The sequence below is a fragment of the Tamandua tetradactyla genome, chromosome 6, assembly GCF_023851605.1.
Source record: "Tamandua tetradactyla isolate mTamTet1 chromosome 6, mTamTet1.pri, whole genome shotgun sequence".
NCBI lineage: Eukaryota > Metazoa > Chordata > Mammalia > Pilosa > Myrmecophagidae > Tamandua > Tamandua tetradactyla.
The window spans coordinates 157,149,594-157,174,760 of NC_135332.1; the positions used below are offsets into that span (position 1 = coordinate 157,149,594).

The 25,167-nt window shown below is 35.8% G+C and overlaps 1 protein-coding gene across 1 annotated transcript in view; it reads right to left on the minus strand.

Annotated features, from left to right (window-relative positions):
- The window catches only part of CSMD3 (CUB and Sushi multiple domains 3), a 1,056,828-nt gene that overhangs the window by 407,162 nt on the left and 624,499 nt on the right, over positions 1–25,167 (minus strand). The window contains exons 16-17 of the mRNA XM_077163312.1: positions 22,038–22,232; positions 5,755–5,893 (exon numbers count right to left, since the gene is read on the minus strand). Coding sequence (XP_077019427.1) covers positions 5,755–5,893; positions 22,038–22,232 — 334 coding nt within the window. The remainder of the gene's footprint in view (positions 1–5,754; positions 5,894–22,037; positions 22,233–25,167) is intronic.

Here is a 25,167-nt window from a genome sequence, read left to right on the forward strand (position 1 = left end):
GCCAAAACTGTTTCGAAACCAAATTTAAATAGTCCTCACAAATTAAAAAAAAAAAAACAACATTATACTCTGGAAGAACTCTGTTGATTGTTTGGGTTCTTCAGGGAGCTGCAGACAGGAAAAGGAATAGGAAGACAAGTTTACAAAATGATTTCCACATACCCAGAGTTAGAAGCAGAGATAGGATACTGAGCAAATTTACAAGAGAAGAAAAACAAAAATTTCTTCTGCACATCTGAGACAAAGACTTTTGTTAAATATTTGCATATATTAAAAAAAAAGTTAAATAATTAAAAAAATACATATGTTTGTTGGTGTTCTTATTATTTTGTTTTGTATTTGATAGGAAATCATATTTCATAAGATTTTATTGACTTAAGCCAGTATAGGGAACAATCTCAAGAAGTCAACCAATAGCTAATATATTTGTAAACAATGTCTTTAGAGGTTCCCCACCACCACTTGGGGATTAATTCTAATTAATTGCTCCATTTGAACATATAGGAAAAAAGCTGAAAAATTCCTTACCGCCATTCTAATTATATTCTGACTATTAAAAATAATCTCATTCTCAATCAATTAATGTAAGTTATTCATTATTAGTGGAAAGCAAGTAGCATAGCTCTGTAATAAAGTTTGATTCATTATTTGGAACCAAATTATACAAAAATATTCTCAAAGTGAGGGAAACTATTAAAGAGTTGAGAGTTGGGAACCAATATCCTCATAAGTGCTCTGTTAAAAATCAGAAGGGAATAGATGTTTTCAAGAATCAAATCTCCTACATGTTAGCTACTTCATAGATAATACCTTGCTTCTCAAAATAATGTTAAGAGGAAAGCAAAGCACTGCAATATTACATATCTAAACAAGGAAGATGTAGACCCACATGTGTCTGATTTCAAAGTGACTATATTATGCCACTTCTCTAGAGGATAATACTCATTTACTTTTTAACTTGATCAAGTGCCTTGTTTCTCCCCTTGTTACTGAGCTATGAGGTAGCATTTTAAAATGTATATTATCTTAAAAGAATCCATATTTGAACAAGGAATATATATATGCCCTTAAAGCAAAATCTCACACCCTTAGCAGGTCTTGAGGAAAGAAGAGAAAGGAAATAATTTTTAATTTAAACAGCTCTAATTCATGATTTTTGTGTATTTTGTGCACGTGTGCCTGGTGGGGATGCGTGAATCAATCCTTAAAATGAACATTCTAGTTTAGGACATTTAAACGGATTTGGGACTGGTATTCATTTTAGTCATATAAAGTATTATTGAAAATAAATATATTGACATGTCTATGAACGTTTATTCTAAAGCAGTGAATACACCATTGATTATTCTTAAAGCTTTCTAATGCTTGGTTCTTCTAGTGTTTGGGCTAATCAGCAATGAGTTTTTAAAACATGTTTGGTATCAAGGACTTGAAGGAGCTGTGAAGTTTTATTTGAGTAAGTGATTTAGGGATTAAGAAAAGAAGCATAGATGACAAATCCTGCTCTGTTGATGCTCAAGGGAAAAGTGGAGATCTCTGGACCCAAGGAATCATTCCTCACCTCAAGTCCTTTGTAGTTCGCTTACAGAATTGCTTATTGACACGGGGTAAACCCTGACATTGAGAATCGCTTTCCAGTTTGCCTTTCTATCAAACCTAAGAGATTCATATCTCAGTAAACAAATAAGAGAATATGAAAGTGTCAGAGTAAGCATGCTAAGAAACTCTAATTTCAGAAGTAAAATTAGGTTTTTGTCTGTTTAACTAGTGGGGATCGAGTCACGTACTGCCCCCAAATACATAATCTTAATCCAGGTTTTTGTAGGTGTGAGCCCATTTGTAAATGGGACCTTTAAAAATGTTATTTTTAGTTAAAATGCGGCTAACCAAAGCAGGTGGGTGAGTCTTAACCCATATCACTGGAGGCCTTATAAGGAGGGGAAACTCTCTCACAGTTAGTCACTTGCAATCCAAAGCAGAGAAAGAAGCCAGAACCACTAGAAGCTGGAAGGCAGAGAAAACCACAGGAGGAGACAAAGCTCATTGCCACATGACAGAAGCAGATATGCAAATCAAGGAACACCAAGGACCAAGGACTGTGGGAAGCTAGCAGCAGAGTGCTACAGGTTCCAGGAGACAACAATGGCCTGTCAACACCCTGAAACAATAAATCCTTGTTCCTTAAGCCAACCATTGCATAGTATTTGTCATAGTAGCTTGGCAAAATAAGACGGCTAGCCTTAAATCTTATAAAAATAATGGAAAAAAAATTTAACAGGAAGGTAAATTTGGAAAAGCCTGGTTTAGAATCTAGGTTGCATAGGGTACACACATTTACTCTAAAAAATTCTAAAGGTGTCTAAACATGGCAGGTATACACTCTGTGTGCTGGTTTGAAAGGATGCATGTACCCTAGAAAAGCCAAGTTTTAATCCTAATCCCATTTTGTAAAGGCAGATGTTTTTCTAATCCCTACTTAGTACTGTATACTGGAAACTTTTATTAGATTATTCCCATGGAGATGTGATTCAGTCAAGGGTGATTGTTAAACTGGATTAGGTGGAGGTGTGTCTCCACCCATTCTAGGTGGGTCTTGATTACTTTACTGGAATCCTATAAAAGAGAGATTCAGAGAGAGCAGGGAAGGATGACAGAACACTGCAGAATGACATAGCAGAAGCAGAGAGTCCAACAGCCAGCTACCTTTGGAGATGAAGAAGGAACCTGCCTCCCAGGGAGCTTCATGAAACAGGAAGTCAGGAGAGAAAGCTAGCAGATGACATTGTGTTTGCCATGTGCCTTTCCAGATGTGAGAGAAACCCTGACTGTGTTCCCATGTGCCTTCTAATTTGACAGAGAAACCCTCAACTTCATCAGCCTTCTTGATTCAAGGTATCTTTCCCTGAATGCCTTAGATTGGACATTTCTATAGACTTGCTTTAATTGGGATATTTCCACAGCCTATAAATTGTTAACTTGCAACTTATTAAATTCCTCTTTTTAAAAGTCGTTCTGTTTCTGGTATATTATATTCCGGCAGCTAGCAAACTAGAACACCCTGGAAAGCAGTGTCAAGAGGCCCGTGTAACTGCCTCTTGGGAGGCATGTTAAGAACTCTGAATAGAGAAAATAGTGCCTTCAAATAAAACCCCAAAATTAAAAGTCGTAAGTGTGGATTGTCTGAATCCCAGGTATTATTCTCAAACTACTTCTTAAGCCGGCAACTCCAGGTAGCCTAATTGTAGATGAAAGATACCAGGGGTTCCTTTGCTTGCTTGTTTATTTAATGATGGTCAATGACTCTCATTTGCAAACCTAGGAATGCTTATCAACATAAAAATATACGTTGTCCTACTAAAGCTCAAATCAGTTTTCTAGAAATATTATCTTATGCTTACGTTTTAACAATGAATGGAAGGAATGAAAAACATTTTAAACATTAGCTACAATTTAAATTAGGTGGAAGGGGAGGTAGGGAAGGGTTAAATTCTTCTTAGGAAAATATTGTTCTTTGTTTTACAATTGACACATTAAGAAAGAAAGGAAATGTTCACTCACCCACCACTCATCACTGTCATCCAGTTTGGAGCTCAGAGAAACAATTGGTTAAATTACTCGGCATAATAAAGTATCAGCAGTTACTCTGTTGTAAATTGGAGTAGAGAATAAGGGGGTGAAAAAAATGAGGATTGGAGATCTCTGATGCAGAGATTTTTAGATAGAGAAGAGTCTGGTTTAAGAAGAGTCTGGCTGGCGAGATAGAGGCAATCATTCTTAAATTTCAGGAAAATTTAGGGCAGTGAGGTCTTATTCAATCTTAAATCATTCTGGACTGTGGAATGATCTTCTTTGGTTATCCCTTGTATTACTGTTTTGTGAGCATGAAGAAAAGTGATAAAATTGAGCAAAGAGGAGTAATGTCAAGAAAGGGCTGCAGCCTCAGGATTTCACAGCTGAGATGAATCTGGGAGCAGTTCAGAGCTAAAACAAGAGTAAAAGCACTTTCAGGAATTTTCTGAAAAATTAGGAAGGGTCCCAACTTCCCACTTGATGTGGAATGAGGTTCAAGACTTTTTATTTGGATACTGAATGGTAATGACATGTGAGAGCTGAGTGATTGACATAAACACTATAAAAGTAAAATAACTCACTTAACTGTGTAAGATAACTGCTACAAAATAGTGATAAATCCAAATGGGGAAATGCTGAAATCATGTACTTAAACCTATAATGCACATGTTTATTTAAAATATGACCTTAATTATGATGGATTGACAAATATGCTGATCCTTCAAATGTTTAACAAATTAATGTGTTAAACATTTAACAAAATTTAACAAATTAATATAATATGGACTAAATGTCTGTCCTATTGTCACAAATCAATATATTTTTAAGTGATTCATAATATATCCAACAATATTATGTCATACTGTATCTTCTAAACCAAATGGAATTGTGTAATATAGGGTTGAGTAATTTATTTTCCACATGGAATAATGTTATTTGATGAAGACTTGATAATGAATAAAGACGATGTTTTCCAATCTTCTTTAAAGTTGCGATAGTGACACAGGCTATGCCAACCACTGCATTTAATATCACAATTTCTTTTTCAATTTATTCTAAATAAAAACTTAAAATCAAAACATGAAGGTTATAGAAAGATAACATATCCCATATGTAATGTTTAAAACTTTCTGTCTAAATGGATTCTGTTTTCTTCAATGTAAATTTCAACACTACCATGAATAAAATTCAACACTATCATGAACTATAGATGAATTCAATGGACATTTTGAATTAGAGAAGGTTCATTGGTTTTCTAATAATACCACCAAGGGGTCTTTATCTTATTTCTCAGGCTGAAATCAAGATAATCTTCAGTTTCATGTGTTTACCATGTGAAGACAATGTTAAAAGAGTTCTATTTTTATTTTTGAGGAAAGGGGCTGGGAGATGAGGGGAGGCCACAACATAATTGTGAATTTTTTCCTCCTCTAGATATTTCAGTATTTATTTCTGAGTAGTGATTAATCTTAAATAAGAATTGTCATTTTTTTAACTTTTCAATTGTCAATATTATAATCTCTCATGTTATAGATTGTTTAAATCAGTAATTCTAATTTTCCCTCAAAACAAAAATCACCTGGCCAGTCATTAAAACATACTTCTTGACACAGCCATTTTTTTTCTGGAGGACTTCTAAGGATAGATATATGAGTAGTTTGGTAAGTGTCTTGGGCTAAAGTACAGTGTTAATTTTGCTTTTTTTTTTGCATGGGCAGGCACCAGGAATCGAACCCAGGTCTCCAGCATGGTAGGCGAGAACTCTGCCACTGAGCTACCGTGCCCCACCCTACAGTGTTAATTTGAATGTGTTTACAGCACATTTGCTTCTTGAAGCCTAACAGAGAAGAAGTTACAGGCCCTTCAAAATACAGGACAATTAAACTCATTAACTTAAAGGTTACATGTTCATATCTTGGTAGTATGCATACATATACATTAAAAAGGTCAGTTTTGCATATCTCAATAATAACTGATACAGCATTAAATAAATAGAAAATTAACATGAAAACAGGTTGGAAGGTTAAAAGGGGTAAAAAGATCTGAAACATTTGAGTCACACAATTGACTATTAAAAGACAATTATACAATGAATTTTTAAAATAAAACGGAAAACATCAACCAGTCTTTCAGATAATTTCTTTTTTTTTTTTTAAAGAAAGGTAGAAAAATATTTGCAGAGACCTTTCAAATGTAATTTTAATAGAGTGTCCAGGTTCAGCTTCAATCACCCACTCACAATTCAAGGAGTCTTTATAGTATCCTGGCCATCCTGGTGAGAGAATCACTCCATTGGGAGCTGAAAAATGGCCACCACATGGAGCTGAAATATGAAACCAAAGAACATGTAAGAACAGAACTTTTACATCAAGTTGTAGAAAATCATTATTACTGCTATTAATTTTTTTTAAAATAATCTTCTCTTATACTTATTAAATGCTGATCAGTGCTATTTGGGGAATAAAAAGTATATATAAGAAAAAAATTTAAAAAGCAAAAGAAAAAAATAATAAAAAAGTATATATAGTCAGTTATTTTTGCATTAAATCATTCTTTTCCTCAACAAAAGGGTAATTTACTCATTGAAATATTACATAGCTACATTCACCATGTGAGATAAAAAGTCACCTTTGATAGAGCTTTGTTGTTAAAAGCGACTCCCTCATCTTCCTCTGCAAAACTCGAAAAAAATATACATTCCTAGTTTTGGTTTCCCTCTCTTTTACCTTCTGATTTAAATGACCAAATCCTGCTAATTCATCCTTCATACTGTCCAAAGTCTTCAGCTTCCTTTTCCTGGAGTTGCTTCTACAGTTTAGGCCTTCAGTGAATCAGCCTCTTACCTAATTTCCCATCTTGCTTCAGTCCAGCTGTCAGAATGATATCCTTCAAATTAGACTTACATCACACCATTCCTTTTCTGAGACACGAATTCGATTCCTTTTCCCTTTAACATCTTATTCAAATCCTCAGCTTATCATTTCAAGTATTTCATTGTATGCTTTTTGCTAAACTCAAGCACGATTGGAACCACAATGACAGCATTGTAGTTGCAGTAAGTATTAATTAGGTTTTTCAGTGTAAATACCTTATTTTGGAGATGACTAAACCAAATGCAGACAGAGCAATTTGCCAAAGTTCATGAAGCTTGACAGTCTTAGAAGCACTTTTAAGTCAACTTTTATAAAATGCAACCTGAAAACTGGTCCTGTTCCACTATTCCCTGTGTAGATAAATGGAACCACCAGCCATTCAGTTGCAAAAGCCAGAGAGCTAGAAGTAGTCATTTCTTATATTTCCTTTGTTCTTACCATTTTACTCCATTCCCAACCCATCCTTAAGCTCCCTCTTTTTTCTCTATTTCTATGGCTGCCATCTTAGTTATAACTATCATAATCTCTTTCTTATAGAAATGTACTCCTGATGGTTTCTGTATTCACATCAGCTATTCTCCATGCTACCATCACAGTGATGTTTTAAAATCACAAACATAACCATGCTCTTCACTGGTTTCTTTCTGCGTTGACCAAAAAAGGCCTTGCGTGATCTAGTTGCTGCCTACTTTCTATCCTAGATTCTGAATTTCTTTTTTTCACTGTGCAGGCTTACGATGCTTTCAGGAAGTACACACAGGAAAAAAAAAAAATGGGACAGGCTATTTGAGATTATGAAAATTGTGAGGAAAGAAAACTTAACAAGTTTTCCAAACATTACAGACTATTCCCAATGACTTACCCCTTCATATTTTTCTTTATAAATTTTTCCATTAAAACTTTGACCCATGTGTTTATATTCTTATTTGTTTGTTTCTGTTTTAGTTTACACAGTTTCAAATATTGACTTCTCCAGACACTATTTTTATTTTTTACTTCTTCAAACAACTTGATATAACCCAGATAAAATGGTAAGTACTTACAAATTGGCATAGGAATTAGGCATTACTATATGTCCATTTGCGTAAAGCAATTTCTATGTGAAATTGGCAAAATTTGTTATATGTATGGCATAGAACTTTCACATGAAACTAAATTTTCTTCCTTAGCAGAATTTAATTTTGTTTCCTAAAAGGATTTCAAAGGAGACCATTTTCATGAGGATTATTTACTCTTCCTAGTTATGATGATGCATAATTAGGTTTTCTGCAAGGTTATGTACTTCAAAAAATGATGCAACTTAAATTACCGTATTTAAAAGACAGGACTAAGTATTTTAGTGAGAGAAGGTCCTGGGAATACTAAGAGTTTTTGAACAGAAATCCTTAACATGATATCAACTCATTGTTCTAAGAAAGTTTCTGTGCACTTTATCAAAAGAGCTAAATAGTCATAAAATTAACAATTGAGTAAAGGCCATAAAGGATTAAAAAGTGAAGTACCAAAAGGCATTTGACTGGTCCCTCAGTCCAAAGTATGAGAGAGGCAGAGTTAGGAGTGGACTTTAAAATTAAGGAGTTTTACAGAGATGTAGTTGCTTCTTGTTTCTTAAGGGAGTTTTCCTAAATGCTGGTCCTGCTAAAAGTGATTTTTCACCTAATCAACTCAAGTAGTTTCTTTCTCCCACAATTAGGGTTGGAACATTCCAAAATTATTGTTCCAATAGTATGGAAGCAGAATCCCCATAGAGAATGAAGCTTAAGAGAAAAGATATATAAGCAGTACAAGTCATCAGATAAAACTCATGATCCAAGTGGCACCAGGTACACAGCAGATGGATCTGCATACAGAGAGGCCATGGTGTAGCAATGGTAGTTGAGCCTGTAGTGGACAGAATGCAAGAAAAAAGAAAGGGAAATCAAGTAAAGAGAAAACATTCAAGAGCTAAAGAAAGAACAAAGCTGTAAGCATCTGCTGTATAGAATACAGGGCGGTGATGAGGAGGGAGAGTAAGCTTTGGAACAGTGACACAGTGATAATAATAATAATATTAACATTTAAAAGAAGTCCAAATGCTATATGAACAACAATGCAAACAGGAAGACTAGATCCCCAAGCCTTACAATTTTGCCAATACACATATTCTTATAATATTTAATTAATAACCTTCTTTAAATAGACTCGTTTTAACTTAAATAACCTCCTTAGACTTGTTCTAAGCAAAAAATATCCAAGGCATAGGTATGTTTTCTCCAAACTGCTTGAAAAGAATATGTAGCTATTGAAATTTATTAAATAGTATACATGTATTACCTACAGTAAGCTTTTGTGCCTCATAAAGGTAATAAAAGGTACTACAGTTGAGGAAAGACTACTCTAAATGATAGCACCTGTCCCTGGCTGATCATAGAAAATATGGACTATATAGAAAACAGAAAGGAGATGAAGACATTTTCTTGAAACAAGAAACAGAAAAAACAAGATATTTTCAGATGCCTGTCCATTATTTCATTCGTTTGTTACTTGATTTTTAATTTACTCATTCACATTTCAGTCATTCAACAACCCTCAATTGTGTGTCAGGTATGTGCCATGTGGCACTTGTACTACTACTAATTAACATTTATTGAATGTTTCCCAATAGCAGTCACTGCGCTAAGAACTATTCTGGATTACTTCATAGGATTCTCAAAATAACCCAGTCAGATACTATTATTATAGATAAGAACTCTGAATGTATAGAGAATTAAATAAATCGCACATAGGCTAGCAAGGATATGAAGAGAAAATAGCCTTCCTTCCAAAGTTCATTAAGATACTCTTCCTCACAGTGCTCGTGAAGCAAAAGACAGAAACATAAATAAAAAGTAGCAATCAATGCCATAAATTCTGTAACAGTGATAAGTCCATGGTAAGAGGGACCTGGAAAAATGAGCGAATAAAGCGAATAAAGATGAGATTCTGTTTAAATTGAATCTTCAGAGATGAGTCCGAGCTCACCAGGAGGTAGAGGGTGGATATTTTAAAAAGAAGCAATAGCATATGCATAGGTATAGAGGATTGAGCAAGCACAGTGTTTTTTAAAGTAATGCCAGTGTCTTTGGGGGAACCAAGAAGTGACAGGAGATGAAAGAAAAAGCATAGAAGAGGATCTGACATGCTATACTAAAGAAAATGAACAATAGACAACTGAAAATTGTAGACAAAGGATACATGGTAAAATGTTCACTGAAATGAAAGTTGCAAGTAAAATGGATAGGAAACAGCACATCTAGAGTTGGTGGGATCAGTTTAGAAAATGGTTACAATTGCTTGGGTAAGGCATAATCAAATTCTGAAATAAGGTTGTGACTAGAATGGAAGGGAGGGAGTAAATATGAGAGATATTCAGGAGAGAAACTAAAAAACATTTATTGGTTACATGAAAAGAGTTATCAAGAGAAAGAGTCTAAACTGGCCCTTGGACCTCTGGTATGTACAATAGAATGGGTGGTGATTTCTTTTCCTAAAACGGGAAACACAAAACAGGGATATGTTTTTCATAGAAAGATAGTAAGATTCATCACTGAGGCCAAAATGTCTGTGAAACATCACAGGAAACAATAAAAAATAGAAACTGGAATTGTTGGCTATATTAGGAGGTTGAAGTTTAAAGCTTCAATATAGATGGAAGTTAAAGGTGAATGCTAAATTAGGTAATTAGGTAAATTAGAGCAGGCAATGGTGGCTGAGTGGCAGAGTTCTCGCCTGCCATGCTGGAGACCTGGGTTCACTTCCTGATGCCTGCCCAAAAGTAGACTTTGTAAGTAGGACCTTTGGATAAGTCTACTTCTGTTAAGGTGTGACCCACTTCATTTTGGATGGGTCTTAATACTATTATTCCAAAGCCATGGAAGCAAGAAGCTGATAGGAACAAAATCTGAATGAGAAGGGAGAGACAAACAGGTGTTGTCAGTGGCAGGGGAGTCAAAAGATTGTCAGCAACTGATCTTTAGGAAGAAAGCATTACCTTGATGATGGCTTGATTTGGACTTGGCCTCAACTGAAAGCTGACAAAGTCCCATTGTTTAAGCCAACCCATTTCATGGCAACCCATTTCCTGGTAATATCTTTAAGCAACCTAGGAAACTAAAAGAGTCATCCTCTATCTTAAATGTGTAAATTAGAATAATTCTAGCTGGTATAATAAATAAACTCCTAAATTTCAGTGGCTTAACAGAATAGAAGTTTACTTCTCATTCATGTAATAAGGCAGGTTAAGAAACGAAGCTCCCCAGCTGGGTTACCATTTCCAAGCTACAACTCTACATAATGGACAGGGTACTACAATTGATGGGTGGGCAATTAGCAGCCACTGCCAGACCAATTCAAATAGCAGTTTGCAGATTAATAATATGGTGGCATGAAAATGCTGATTTCTTTCTTATGCTAGTTTTGCAAATGAAATCTGCAAATCATGAAGCAGTTAACTTGACCAAAAACACAGACCTAGGTATTAACAAACCTGGGACTCAATTTCAAATCTTTAAATTCCAAGTTATGAACTGCTTCCATGAAGGATTTATTGAAATAATTTTCCAAAAGGGACATTTATTTAAGAACTTCTTATTCTCTTTATCATATGTTTAGTGAAGGCAGAAATGGATGGACGACTAAGGGAAATTAAATATTAAGGGAATAGAATATTCAACCCAAATATTTTTTATTAAAATTCAAATTTTTACACACTCCAATTTAAATGTGCTCCCATTAGTAATTATTTAGTTATTAGTTCAATAAGCATTTATTTGATTTCTGCTACATATCAGATAGAGTGCTAGGTGCTGAAATTAAAAAAAAAAAGCAAACACATGCAAAATAACAACAACAAAACACATCACCCCTGACTCAAGAGTTGCAAAATTTCTACAGCTAGCATACAAATAGGGTAAATCCACGCTAGAAACATAGGAGAGGGACACACAACTTATGCCAGGAGGATTAGGAATGCTTTCGTGAAAGAAATGTTGCTGGAGGTGAGTTTAGATTAAAACATGAGCAGAAAATAGGCAGGGTGAAGTGGGTCAGAAGAGCAAAGGTAGGAAGTAAGAAATATACATCAGGAAATGTCCACTGGATAATTGTGCAGCACCTTATAATGGAGGCTCAAGGAGAAGCAGTTCACAGGGGCCTTGTGCTGCTGCTTTCTAAAACTGGCTTTTACCAGAGGATGCTACTTCCCAAGACTTTTATACTTTAATGGATACCAAGTGTGCTGGTTTGAAAGTATTGCGTACTCCAGAAAAGCCATGTCCTTTAATCCTGATTCAATATTGTAGGATGGAAACCTTTTTGATTTGATTATCTCCATGGTGATGTGACACTTCTAGTTGTGGGCATGACCTTTTGACTAGATTTTCTCCATGAAGATGTGATGTGCCCAATTGTGTGTGCGGCCTTTGATGGGATGGAGATGCAATTCTTCCCATTCAGGGTGGGCCTTGATTAGTTTATTGGAATCCTTTAAAAGAGGGAACATTTTGGAGAAGTCTCAGAGCTGCAGAGATGCTCAGAGATGCAGATGCTTGGAGAAAAGTTGCTTCAGAGCTGACAGAGCCAACACAAGACCCAGACATTTGTAGATGCAGGGTCCAGCAGATGCTAAGCAAGCCAGAACCCAGAGTTGTTTTCTGGAGGAGTTAAGTGAAGATCCATAGATGCCAAGTGAGGAACTTCTACAGGAAACAGAAGCTGAAAGCAATGGAGTCCAGGAGCAAGGGACCAGCAGATGCTTGCCACTTGTCTTCTCATCTGACAGAAGTGTTCCAGATGGCATAAGTCTTTCTTGAGTGATGGTAACCTTTTGTTGGTGCCTTAGTTTGGACATTTTCTCAGCATTAGAACTGTAAACATGTAACTTATTAAATTTCCTTTTTAGAAGCTGCTCCATTTCTGATATATTGCTTTTCAGGAGCATAGCAAACTAATATCTCCAGGGAACCTGTTAAATACAGATTCTCAGATCATACTTCTAGTAATTGTAGGATGGGACTCAGAAATATACATTTTAATAAGTACCTTCCCCCTGCCCCCATCCCTTAGGTCATTTTATTGTAGTTGGCAGATGAACCACAATGAGAAAATTTGGACGAGACATGATGTGTAGGTCTGACGTTCTCCTGAATAATTATGTAGCTTCCTGGGAGGAGGAGAAAATTTGGACCTATTAATGGAATACAGGTTCTTTTCTCTAATCCTCCCTTTCTGTAGCAATGAAAATAGAATTTAAATAATAATTTGCAAGGTGGCTGTGCCAGTTTGAAAGGATGTATGTACCCTGGAAAAGCCATGTTTTAATCCTAATCCTATTTTGTAAAGGCAGCCGTTTCTCCTAATCCCTATTCAGTACTGTATATTTGAAACTGTATTTAGATCATCTCCTTGGAGATGTGACTCAATCAAGAGTGGTTGTTAAACTGGATTAGGTGGAGACGTGTCTCTACCCATTTGGGTGGGTCTTGATTAGTTTACCAGAACTCTATAAAAGAGAAAACAATTTAGAGAAAGCTTGAGATTCTGGGAGAGCAGGATGACATAGCCACAAGAAGCAGAGAATTCACCAGCCAGTGATCTTTGGAGATGAAGAAGGAAAATGTCTCCAGGGAGCTTCATGAAACAGGAAGCCAGGAGAGAAAGCTAGCAGATGATGCCGTGTTCCCCACATGCCCTTTCCAGATGAGAGAGAAACCCTGACCATGTTCACCATGTGCCTTCCAGCGAAGAGAGAAACCCTGAACTTCATCAGCCTTCTTGAACCAAAGTATCTTTCCCTGGATGCCTTAGATTGGACATTTCTATAGGCTTGTTCTAATTGGGACATTTTCTCGGCCTTAGTATACAAGCAATTTATTAAATTCCCCTTTTTCAAAGCCATTCCATTTCTGGTATATTGCATTCCAGTAGCTAGCAAACTAGAACTGTGGCCATAGTTTAATTATCCAATTTTATTTTTCTGAGTCCTGAAGAAAGACTGTTACGAATAATTTCAGTTACACTGCTCCCTCATTTCAGTGTTACTTTAAGTAAAACGGACAAATTCAAAATGCCTATGTGTTTAAGACCTGTACCAGTATCAGAAATGCTTTAGACTATATTCTGGTAAAAATTCTATGGTATAGTATTTCACAGGATTTTGCTTTTCCATCTGCGAAGTGACACCGAGTTATACAGAAGAATTGGGGGTCCTAGAAAGCTGAGCTTTGAGCACAGGGGTTTGGTTATAAGTGCATTAATAAGGTGAGAATCCTAGTATTTGGTCCCTTAGGTAGCCTCTCCATGGAGCACTGTATGAGAGAATCTACATGCTATCTCAGGGATTATTATTTCCTTTTTTTTCTTTCTTTCCCTCTTTTTTTTATTTTTTTAAAACTTGCTTTATGGTTAAAGACATGGCAAATAATCACTAGCTCTTTGTAACGTCAGTGCTCTGGATGATGGTTCAAAGGAAATTAAGGGGAAGCAAGTCAAATCTATACTTACAATAGAGGGAGGAAACCAGAAACACAGGGATTAAAAGGCCAGAATTAAAGAGAAGCAGGAGTCACAGTTGCCAACTCTCTTTTGTTCCTATAACCCTTCTCTTATCCCCATAGCCAGTTCCATAGATATTAGGACAAATGTCCTGACTCTTACTGCTAAACTGGCTTCCTCTAAAGGAGTCATGGAAGAGATTTAATGCCACCTAAATGTATAGGTAAATATTCAATGTAAATATGTAATATGCAAACATGTGTGCACATACCTTCTCTCTAAAAGAGCCACAAAAATTCTGATCTATTGTTATTTTAATTGGTCCCTCAAAAGAAATCTCTGTAAAAGAAAACTGGTAAGACTGAATGAGACAGGCTTTGTTTCTTCTGTAGCTAATTGAGATTCATGAAAAAACCTCTTATCTTCCTCAGGAAAGTTAATACGAATCGAATCGGGAATTCAAATCCAAACTTGTCTTTAAACAGTTCTCCAGGTATTTCAGTCCTACCCTATTCACTCCAGGAATTCTCACAGATATCCCATTTGGATGTAGGAAGAAGAAAAAGCTATAATAGCTGTGCAGGGAGTTCTCTGATGAGGTTAAGAAAGTTCTTGCTTGAGTAAGCATTTTATGGAACATTCTCAAATTTGTGAAGCAAAAGCGGAAATAGATTTCATTTTCTCTCAATTGTTGCCTTCAAACACACACAGCCAAATTTCCTGCTACTTAAAGAATGTGTTGGGTTGATCCTCTAACTTTTCATCACTTTCAGTTTTAAGAGACTTGGTCCAGCTCAATGTGAAATTCTTATCTCATACCCCCACTCCCAGCCACCCAAGGTTCATCTCTGAGTAGTCATCAGAAAGACTTGGGGGGGGGGGAATGTGAGGGGGGCACTGGAGGAGGGTGAGGGGCTGTTTACTTCCTCTTCCTCTCACTTCAGAACTTGTTTTGGAGGTGTTCTCACATCTCCTGCCCTTCCCCTCTTTTAAGGCCCTTTTTTTCTGCGATGTGTTAGGACTAACAGGCAACAAGTCAACAAGCCCACTGTATAAACAGATAGCCATCTGGAACTGTAGTCTCTTTTTCTCACAGGCACTCTATTCTCTATGAGAAATTCTCTTAGAGCTCTTCCTCTCTAACTTAATTTGAAGAAAAGGAGGCTAGCATCCTCCTTCCTACAGACAGATGTATAAAAACTGGTGAGTTGACGAAGAACAGGGAAGGGGAACTATAAAATGAGCCTGAGTAATATATTTAATAAAATGAAATCTAATAAAGTATAGTTTTTAGACTTATCTAACCTATTTGTCATAAACAGTTGAATAAGTTGATTCCTTTAAGCTATTAAGAGAAATAAGATGTTTAAAACCAAATGGCATACATTTCAGATTTCTTAACATAATAATGAATTCAGTTTTACACAACTCTTATTTTTGGTCTGCAAATAAATTCTTCTCATCTTTTCATTCTAGATGAGTACAGTTCACTAGCATTTCTTTTTTAAAGATGACATCCACCAATGAATAATAAATTCTCATATCCAGAAACTATTCCCTCTGTGACTGCAGCAGAGACAGGAGACTTGATTTATGTCCCACTGCCTTGTTTTTTAAAACAGAAAACTCCAGGTGTTTACTGCTTCATACCTAGGAAGAGAACTTTCTTATTTTATTCCAAGTCTCAGGGCATGGTCTCTTTCAAGTTTTTTCGGTATTTTCTGGATGGTTTATCCCTGATAAATATAGAATCAGGCATTTCTAAAGTAGAAAGGCAGTCAGAGGGTAGCTTGAAAAGATATTTCAAAAACTTTCTTTCTTTTAATTGATGCATAGTTTCTTATAATGAGGTAGAGAATTTTGTTCTCCAAATTTTCAAAAAGACAATCTCAAATGAAAGCCATGAGAATGGGATGAACTAGTCTTTTCTCAGGGGGGAGGAGGGCGGAGTGGGTCTTGTTTTTAAGTTTGTGTATAAGGGAGAGGGAGCAAACACATGAAAGGAAGGGCATGGGGAAGAGAAAGAGTTAAAATAGGAGGAGAGGGAAGGGCAACTGAATGGATGAGAGGACTGTGTGTATGAGCATGGGAGAAGGAAGAGAGAGAGAAGATGATGACGATGATTTTTTTTACCTTCAATAGGGTGGGGCGATAGCTTAGAAGACATTTGAGAAGCTTTCTGTGAACTGCACTATTTAAAGCTTTTGCCTCCCAATTTTTAAAGAAAACCAAAGTAAAAATCAATTTTATCCATCAGTGATTTGGGACCTACTGTAACAGGTGTGCTTGTTTGCATCGTCTAGCAAAGAGAGGCCTTGAGGTGGGGTGGTCATATTTCAGCAGCTACCATCCAGATGATGATATGAATTCGGAATAGGTAAATCAAATCATAGTAAAAATTGAGTCAAGTTAGAAGTGAAATGATTAACAAACTTGTAGTGACAAATGAGTGAAAAGACCAGACAAGAGTAGAATATCACAGCAAAACCTGAAACATTGTAGAGATTATGGAGATTGACGTGACAATTTGGAGAAGAATGCACAATTCAGGATAGAGGGCTTGTGCTGGTTTGATTATTATTTAATTATGACTGTATTTAAAGAAAGAAGACCAAGTAATGATGATCAGAATATCTGGGGTATGGGCAATTAGGTAATAATTTCCCAATCCCTTGCAGTTGCCCCCTGACAAGCAGAATACAAGTAGATACAGTTGACGAAAACCCTCTAAATGGGTCAAGCATTACAGCTTAGAAATTGCCTTTTGTACAGCAGTATTGGTCACAAGGAAAACCCCAGTGACTAGAAATCTCGGATTTCACTGGTTGAGAAAAGTATTCCTAGGACTTGAGGATAAGGGAAGGCCTGGGTTGCTTTGATTAGTATGGTAAAACAAATGTAGTAGCCCAGTGCTTTCCTGAGAAGAATATTTTGGTAAAACCACCATTTTACCTATGCTGCAGGAGACACAGTCATACACATTAAAGTGGAGAAGGAATTAAATCCAAACGCAATTATGTCATGCCACTTTTCTTCCTTTTTCAAACTGCCCGTCACCTAGGCTGGTAGGTGGAACTTTGAAGGTCATGAAGAGGGTTTGCCTGGCAGTGCCCTCAAGGGGCCCTTGAAAGAGTCTTGCTCATACCATGAAAGAAAAGGCTTAGGTCAAGGTTTACCAAAGAAATTCCAAGGGGACAGATTCTCATGAGAAAACTGTACCACCTGGGGACTGAACTCACTGATGAAGCTCATAAGTGTCAAATGGGGTCTTGGGATAGACAGAAGAAGAAAATGAACAAATGTAGGAGCTGCAGGGTTGTGAAGGCACCACATGGTAAGAGAGGCAGAGCTTTATTAAGTAGTTGCTGTGATTGGGGACATTTGGGGAAGAGGGATAGGAAGAGGATTTTTTTCAGAAGCTTTCTTTTTGGCACACTATGAAAATCCATGTGTTAGCCCATTAAAGGAGACCTACCTACAATAATCATCTACACCATTCTTCATGGTTTTTGGATGTTTCTTTGAAGGAGACACCATGCAGAGATTGGCCTGGATAGAGCCAGTTATATTCAGGCTACAGTCCAAAGCATGGGTGAAAGAGTCAGTGTCTGTCATTATGACGGTTTGTGGAAATCAAAGTGAAGTGACTTCAATACTGACTTTAGTAACTAATATATTTTGTTTTCCATTAGTGGAACTGAAAGATTGCAAGGCTATAAAATGCACCTACTCTTTCTCCCGCGTGGGAAGATTTGATCAACCCATTCTAAGAAAGAGTTTCAAATTTTCAAAAAGATAGTCCAAATCTAACCTTAGTTAATGCATCAATGCTGAACTTCAGGTCAGTGAACAAAATGTATAACCCAATTCTGTTCAAAAATTGTATTCAAGCTATCTGAAATGAATCTAAGTTCGGCTAAGGGATCACAGAACTGCAAAACACTATGATTTTATGTCTCCCCTTTGGGCTTAACAATTCTTATTTAGGCACTGCGGCAGAAGAAAAGTTTCTTCCACTTTTCTCAAAGATTTCCCATAATTTTGCATTTGAAGATGATTAAAATGGGTAAATCACTGAATTGTCAATGTGATTAAACTTATGTTGTATTGTGGTAGAGAGTTTAGAGGGAGGTCAATCTCTTAAGTGGATTGAGGCATTGAGTTTTCTAATTACAACATTTTATACTGACTTCCCCTGCTGTATAAGTTCTGAATATAACAAATAACTTTCTACTTTATAATTCCAACAAACAACAACCTATATGCATAAGCAGTTTTTAACAATGCATTTGAATTTGAAAGTCTTTGCATGAAGTAAGCAAAGTAAAAATAGAAACGTATTTGTATTAATTAAATATGTAAACATGTACATATTTTTAAGTTCATCTATGTAAAATGTTTAATGTGCTGATGACAAAAAGTTTTTAGCTAAGAGGCAAAGCATAGTTAAGACTGTTACAGTGCCCTAAAAGATGAATTATAATAAATAACAAGTAAAAATCTTCTGTCCAACTATGGAAGGTCCAGAGAACAGAGAGCAGTCAACGAGGGTTCTCAGACATGGTTCTCTGTATAAACAGGAGAAGTTCTGTGGCACCTTAGATTCCCTAAGTCAGTGTTGGGGGTGGAATGGGGAAATTGGGGGCTTAGAAAAAGAAAAATAAAGCCTTGCTTAGCTAACTTTAGGCTTTTGTCGTTGGTACTTGCATATAATTCAGACAAAACTAAAAGAAATCATTACAAACCTTAATTATAGTTTTAGAAAATCAAGCCCACCATGGTTATAAACAAAGTTGTAATCTGCTTTGTTGGGTGGAAATTGGCTAAAAGGTGGCTCTGGGATATGGTGAAGAACTGGCAGATGCCATGATAGGGTCACATCTGACCCATGCAGATTCTGCCTTCCTTACCTCCAACCTCATCCTTAGAGATGTTCCTACTTTGGTGTTTGGATGCAGGAAAGGTGAGCCCACTCTGTGTAACCTCACTTGAACACACAGAGGAAATATTCTTCTTCAGAAATAGCATAAAGTTTCCCTTTGGATTGCCTGGAGGGCCTACTGGCCTGTACCAAATTAGAGTTCTGAATATTTTGTAGTATTTATATTTATTTATTTAGGGTGCATGGTCTGGGAATTGAACTTGGGTCTCCCGCATGAAAGGCGAGCATTCTACCACTGAATCAACCTTGCACTCTGTAGTATTTATCTTTAAAACTTCAATACCATTCATTTTTCACAGTGAAAAACCTCACTGAAATCGCTCTCTAAGCCTAAGCAGAGATTTAGAAATGAATATGTTAAATATTAGTATCATTATTTGTGCAGTTCAGCACCAAGCAAGTCCAAAAACAATGCCCAGGTTAGGCAAGCAGAGGATCCAACAAGATTCAACAACTATTCACAGGTCGCCTCTGGGTCTGTCATTTGAAACTGAGAACAACTCTCAGTGCAGAGGTGGGGAGAGGCTCAGGTCATGTCACTTACCAGATGAAATGCCTCCCCCTGGGCCAAATCATAAGTTTGAAACTATATGGCGTTGCTTAACCCACCCACCCCCACCCTCAGGTCAATGACCCCTGTCCCTCTGTCCTCCACTCCAGTCAGAGGGAACCTGTGTTATTCCTTCTGCCTGGCACATATTTCTCTCCCATTTCCTGTTTTCCCTTCAAATATTAATATATGATTTTCTGACTGATAACCCAAGGAAGGGTTAGAAACTATGTGAACTGAATGAATGAGCTCAGAAGGAAAGTACCATTGAGTAATTAAACATTACTGATCATTTTTCTCTTTCTTCTTTCAGAGCTTTTATTTTTTTACAACCCCATTAAATTGTTTTGACTATTACCAGGGTAGACTTTACCAAGCCCATGACATACGAAGTTTGAAAAGAACACACTCAAATCATCTGGGACAACCTACTAATAGTTCAGTGAGGACCTGAGAAATGAGTAAAGAGGAGGGAGGTGCTAATTGGAGGGAGGTGCTAATAGGAAAGCATAATCATTGCATGGTCTGGGAGTTCTTCATCATTAGATAGTATAAAAATGTTCAATTCGATGAAACTCAGTATTTGTAGGGAATAGCCATATTCCAATTAAATCTGACCTCTGGAAGGTATATATTAAATTTTCATCACCTAGAAGCTGAGAAAGCAAAAGTTCCCATTGTTAGGTTGGAATAGGGATGAAGGAATTTAAAAGAAAGTGAAAGAAGAGAACATTTAAAATATATCACCTAATTATTACACGGATACTTATTAAAGGGTGTTTCCTGGTTCTAGTTCATTTCCTTGATAAACAGTTCAGCTTTAACTTTAAGTGAAATGGATATTTAACCTTAGGTATGAGAGTGGAAGGAGCAAAGTAGAAGTCATAATATTATCTACACTGGGTCAATCTAAATAAAATCCCCAGACATTCCTATATTTTATATATTAATATTATATTTTATATAATTTTATTTTTAAGTTCATATTTCCTTCTTAGCCAAATAATTTGGGATTTTTTGAGTGCACATATGCAAAGGTATTCACTTCCAAATATTACATATATATATGTAACATGTATAGTACCCTAAAATGTTTTGACATTTTATTAGACAAATAAAAATGGAAAAAATATTAACACACTATACTTATAGAAATCACACATTTAAAGTACATGAATACTGTATAGACACAGGACCTGCCCTTCCCCCCAATATTGAGGATAAGTTACTGCATGCAACTGCCTACATGACCTGGACAAAAGTTGAAGCTCAACAGGACTGCTCAGAGAGGAGAAAGAATGTACAGACGGTATGATGGTTTGAAGCTATTATGTACCCCAGAAAAGCCATGTCCTTTAATCCTCATTCACTATTGCTAGGTGTGATCTTTGTTACTGGTTCCACAGAGAAGTGACCCATTCAATAATGGGTGGTAACTTTTGATTAGACGGTTTCCCTGGAGATGTATCTCCACCCATTCAAGGTGGAGTAATTTACTGGAGTCCTTTAAGAGAGAACTATTGTGGAAAAAGCTTTAGAGCTAACAGAGCTCACATAGCCAGAGACTTTCAAGCTGAAGAAGGAAAATGCCCCTTAGGGAGCTTCATGAAACAAGATGCCAGGAGAGAAAACTAGCTGAGGTCCCTCTATGTGCCTTCCCAGCTGAAAGAGAAACCCTGAACTTCATTGGCCCTTTCTTTGGAGTTAAGGTCTCTTTCTCTGGGTGCCTTTGTTTGGACATTTTCACAGCCTTAACCTGTAAACTTGCAACTTAATAAATTCCCTTTTTAAAAGCCATTCCATTTTTGATATGTTGCAGCTTACAAACTAAAATAGATGGTATTATAAACAAAGCATTAAAGCTCCCCTCCCTTGGTCATTGTTGATAACAAACTTCCAGACCCCTGTATCATGAGACCCTGCTGAAAATCTGTTCTCACACTCCATGGAATGTCTTCGTCTTAAACCCTCATAGGCTGCTCCTTCTTACCTCCACCTTTGCGAATGCTAACTTCCATTCCCTAACTGACTGCCTTTGGGAAGAATCTTCTCCTGTTTGTAAGTCCTAATAAACTTCCATGCCTAACTCCATGCCAGATGTGTTCTTTGGTCTTAGGGCTGCCCCAACCCAAGCCCTCCAAGAGCTGTGTTGGAACAGATGCTTAAGTATAAATATATTTATTGTAATTAATAATTGTTAACTCTGTTTTGAAAGTTATATAAGTTCATACCATGAGTAGCTAAAATATTGAGAAAAATATTAATGGAAACTACCAAGTGTACTAAACTATAACTGCAAAGTGTTCTAAAGGGTTTGCACATGCAGCCTATGTTTACATTTATTAACGTACACTGTTTAATAAGAGCTCTTTTTAAAGGGAGCTTCTAAAAAGTTTCTAGAAAATGAATTCAGCTTAAAAATGAAAAGTGTAATGAACTTAACTATACATGTGTAATCTATAGTACTAACTAACATTTAAAGATAATTAAAAATTACAAACAGTTCTTCTTCTGAAAGAATACACATTTCCAGTTATGGCTTCCTGTGCATGATGATGATAAAGTTATTTTTCTCACTGACCATTGCACTTACCTCCACATCTAGGAATTGGCCCACTCCACATTACTTTTCCATCCATAAGAATACATGTAATTGTTTCTGTTCCTTGGGTTTTAATAAATCCTTCTTCACAAATGACTGAAATGGAACTTCCTAATTGAAAGTTGTCTCCAAACCGTCGTGCATTGATTGGAATTCCAGGATCAGGACACTCATTATGTCCAAATGCTTCCAAATAACAAACAAACAAAAGCAAAAAGCATGAGGAAGAGAGAGACTTTGTGGATCTTGGTGAGAAAAAGTGATTTTTAAAAAGGTTATAGTCATTTCTAGAAATGTTTTACATTTATTTAAAAAAGCAAACTTGGAGGCTCTCTTCTGACCACCTGTCTGGAAGGAGTGGTAGATGGTATTGTTTTAAAATATGAATTACACACGAAGATTACAAAATTTCAAATAGAATAGTTCTGCTTATTTCTGGAGGTTTCTGCTTGGTCTATGCCAAAATTTCAGTACATGCTGGTCAGAATTCTAATTGAAGTGAATACAGAACCAGTTGATCATATCACATTGAAAACTTTTCTTGAGATTCACTCTTTTGGGAATGGAGAGCCAGCCTTACTGTGAGACGCAGAGTGAAAGGTTTCAGTTGGTATGAAAGTTGTACAAATTATTTATAATTTTCTATGGCATTTACTTCCTGCCATCTAGGCAAAGGAAAGAGAGCTAACTCTTCTGCAATGACTATGTTCAAGGTGCTGTATTAGAAGCTTTGGATATGTTATTAGATGTTTAACATTTAGAGCAGTCGGATCAGGAAAGTATTGCCATCCATTCTAAAGAGAAATGTGAGATTCAGAGAAAGTTAAATAGCTTGCCTTAGGTTACACAGATAGGACATGATAAGGTTGAAATGTGTTCCCTAGTTGGCTTTTAATTTTTTTCTCCACAATTTATTGCATCTCAGGCTATTTGTCTCATGTTTACCAGGAAAATGTGAGTACTTGAGCTCAAGGCCACTATCATATTTTGCCTTGATTCTCCTGTGGTATATATATATAGTCCCAACATACAGCAGAGTGCAATGACAATGTGTTTATTTGAATTTACATAGGTTATAGAATTGCATGAGCTATATATATTTTTCTCTTTATTAATCTGATAACCAAATATGCACATATAATAATGTTTAAAATTAGTATAATTGTAAATGGAATATTTACAGTATCAAATCTAAATATGCAAAATATATTTTATGAGGTGTTTAACATTTAATATTATTATATTCCTCCTGCATGATACATGCAGTTGTTTAAAATTTTCTGTCTGATCATTTTTATGCAGTTTATAAATTAAAGAATTTTATTATCCATTCTCCTCGTTGGGGTGACTGAACATGAAATCCACATTTTAAATTTAAACAATACAAATGAATATGCAGGAAATTCTGAGTATATGAAATATGTACTATAGATACAGTTATTGCTAATCACTGATTTATTTTGTGCTTTTTAAAAAAACCAATTTTGAATAAGCTTAGTTGCTTCTATTATGGCATCCTACTGATAGTTTTTTCAGAAAAAATCTTAGCATTAAATCTAGGAATTTTCATAAGATGGGCTAAATTATTTACTAGAAAAGCAGAGAAGGAAAATGGAGGCATATTTGCATAATACCACAAAGACATCATAAACCTGAAAGCTAAAAGTATTACGCATTTAAGACAAAATAAAAATGGTAAGAAGATCGATACTTGTATGTATTTATATAATATATATATGTACAAATGTATATGATATATTAAAAAAACCTCTTAGTTAAAACAACAATTTTATACAGAAAGTCTCTGTGACATGTCACAGCTAACAACTTTACTGATGTACAGCTACTCATGGGCAACTTATTAGTGACAGCATTCATTATCAGCTTCACTTGGAAAAAACAATGTTTTGTTACTAAGTGACCACACTCAGCATTGAATGAGTTGAAGTAAGGGTTGAGGAATGCAACTCTGTTTTAAAGGGCAACATGAAGAGCTGGAAAATTAAATTCTGTTCTTATATGACACTTATATATTAATTCATCAAGATGGCCAATATCTGACAGAGTGTGATAGCTTCAAGGAAAAATAATAAAACCCAGTCATTACTCTATGGTTTCAGATAAAACATTTGTAAACATTAGTATGTAAGCATATTAACCTATAAAACCATTTTCACCTCTATGTGATTTATCTTTTAGTTAGATTTGTATCACTATTTACAGAGTAGAATAATACTTATTTTTTTCGAATGCCAAATGATTTGGGTAATAGACAAAAGCTAAATAGGCGAATAACTCCAAAGATGCTAAAGGATTTGGCTAACAGGTAATATCTAAATAGGTGAATAACTCCAAAGAAACATAGAGAAATATAAAAAAGCATAGAATTCTAATTAAGATGTCAGAAAGATATTCCAAAAGCCAACTAAACAACATCAGCTAATGTTTATTGAAATGTTTTATATGCATCAACTAAATTACTCCTGCCACTCAATATCATTTTACTGAGGACACTGAGGTTCAGTTATGAAACATAAAGTGTAGCAAAATCAAGATTTGAAATTCCACAGTTTTACTTCATAGCCAGTCCTCAATCACAAAGGTATTTTTCCCTCATAGTGGCTTTGCCAAATCAACTCAATGGTCCATTGCCTCAAAGTTGACTTTCATTCTTTATGATGTTTCTGCAGAATTGTGAATTTTGTCATTGGAAATATCACTCTTTGTTTTCATTGTTTATGGTTCCCTATTGAATTATGAATATCTTGAAAGAAAGATCTAGCTCTCTTTATGTTTGTTAACCAATAACAGCAACATGCTGCTATATAAGAGGTTTGAGTTTATATTTGCAAGACTTAGTAGAATTAAATAATATATTAGCTCTTAGAATGATATTTGAAACAGATTTTCATAAGTAGATACTTAGATATATATATACATATGTGTACACACACACACACACACACACACACACACACACACAAACACATAGATATACATGTTTAACATCCGGTTTCTCACAAACAAGAGAAACGGCAGAATAGGTGGTAAAATGTGGACCAAATGACTATTTGGCATAATTAAGTATATGACTTACTCAATTATTAAGCTCGCTTCCTTA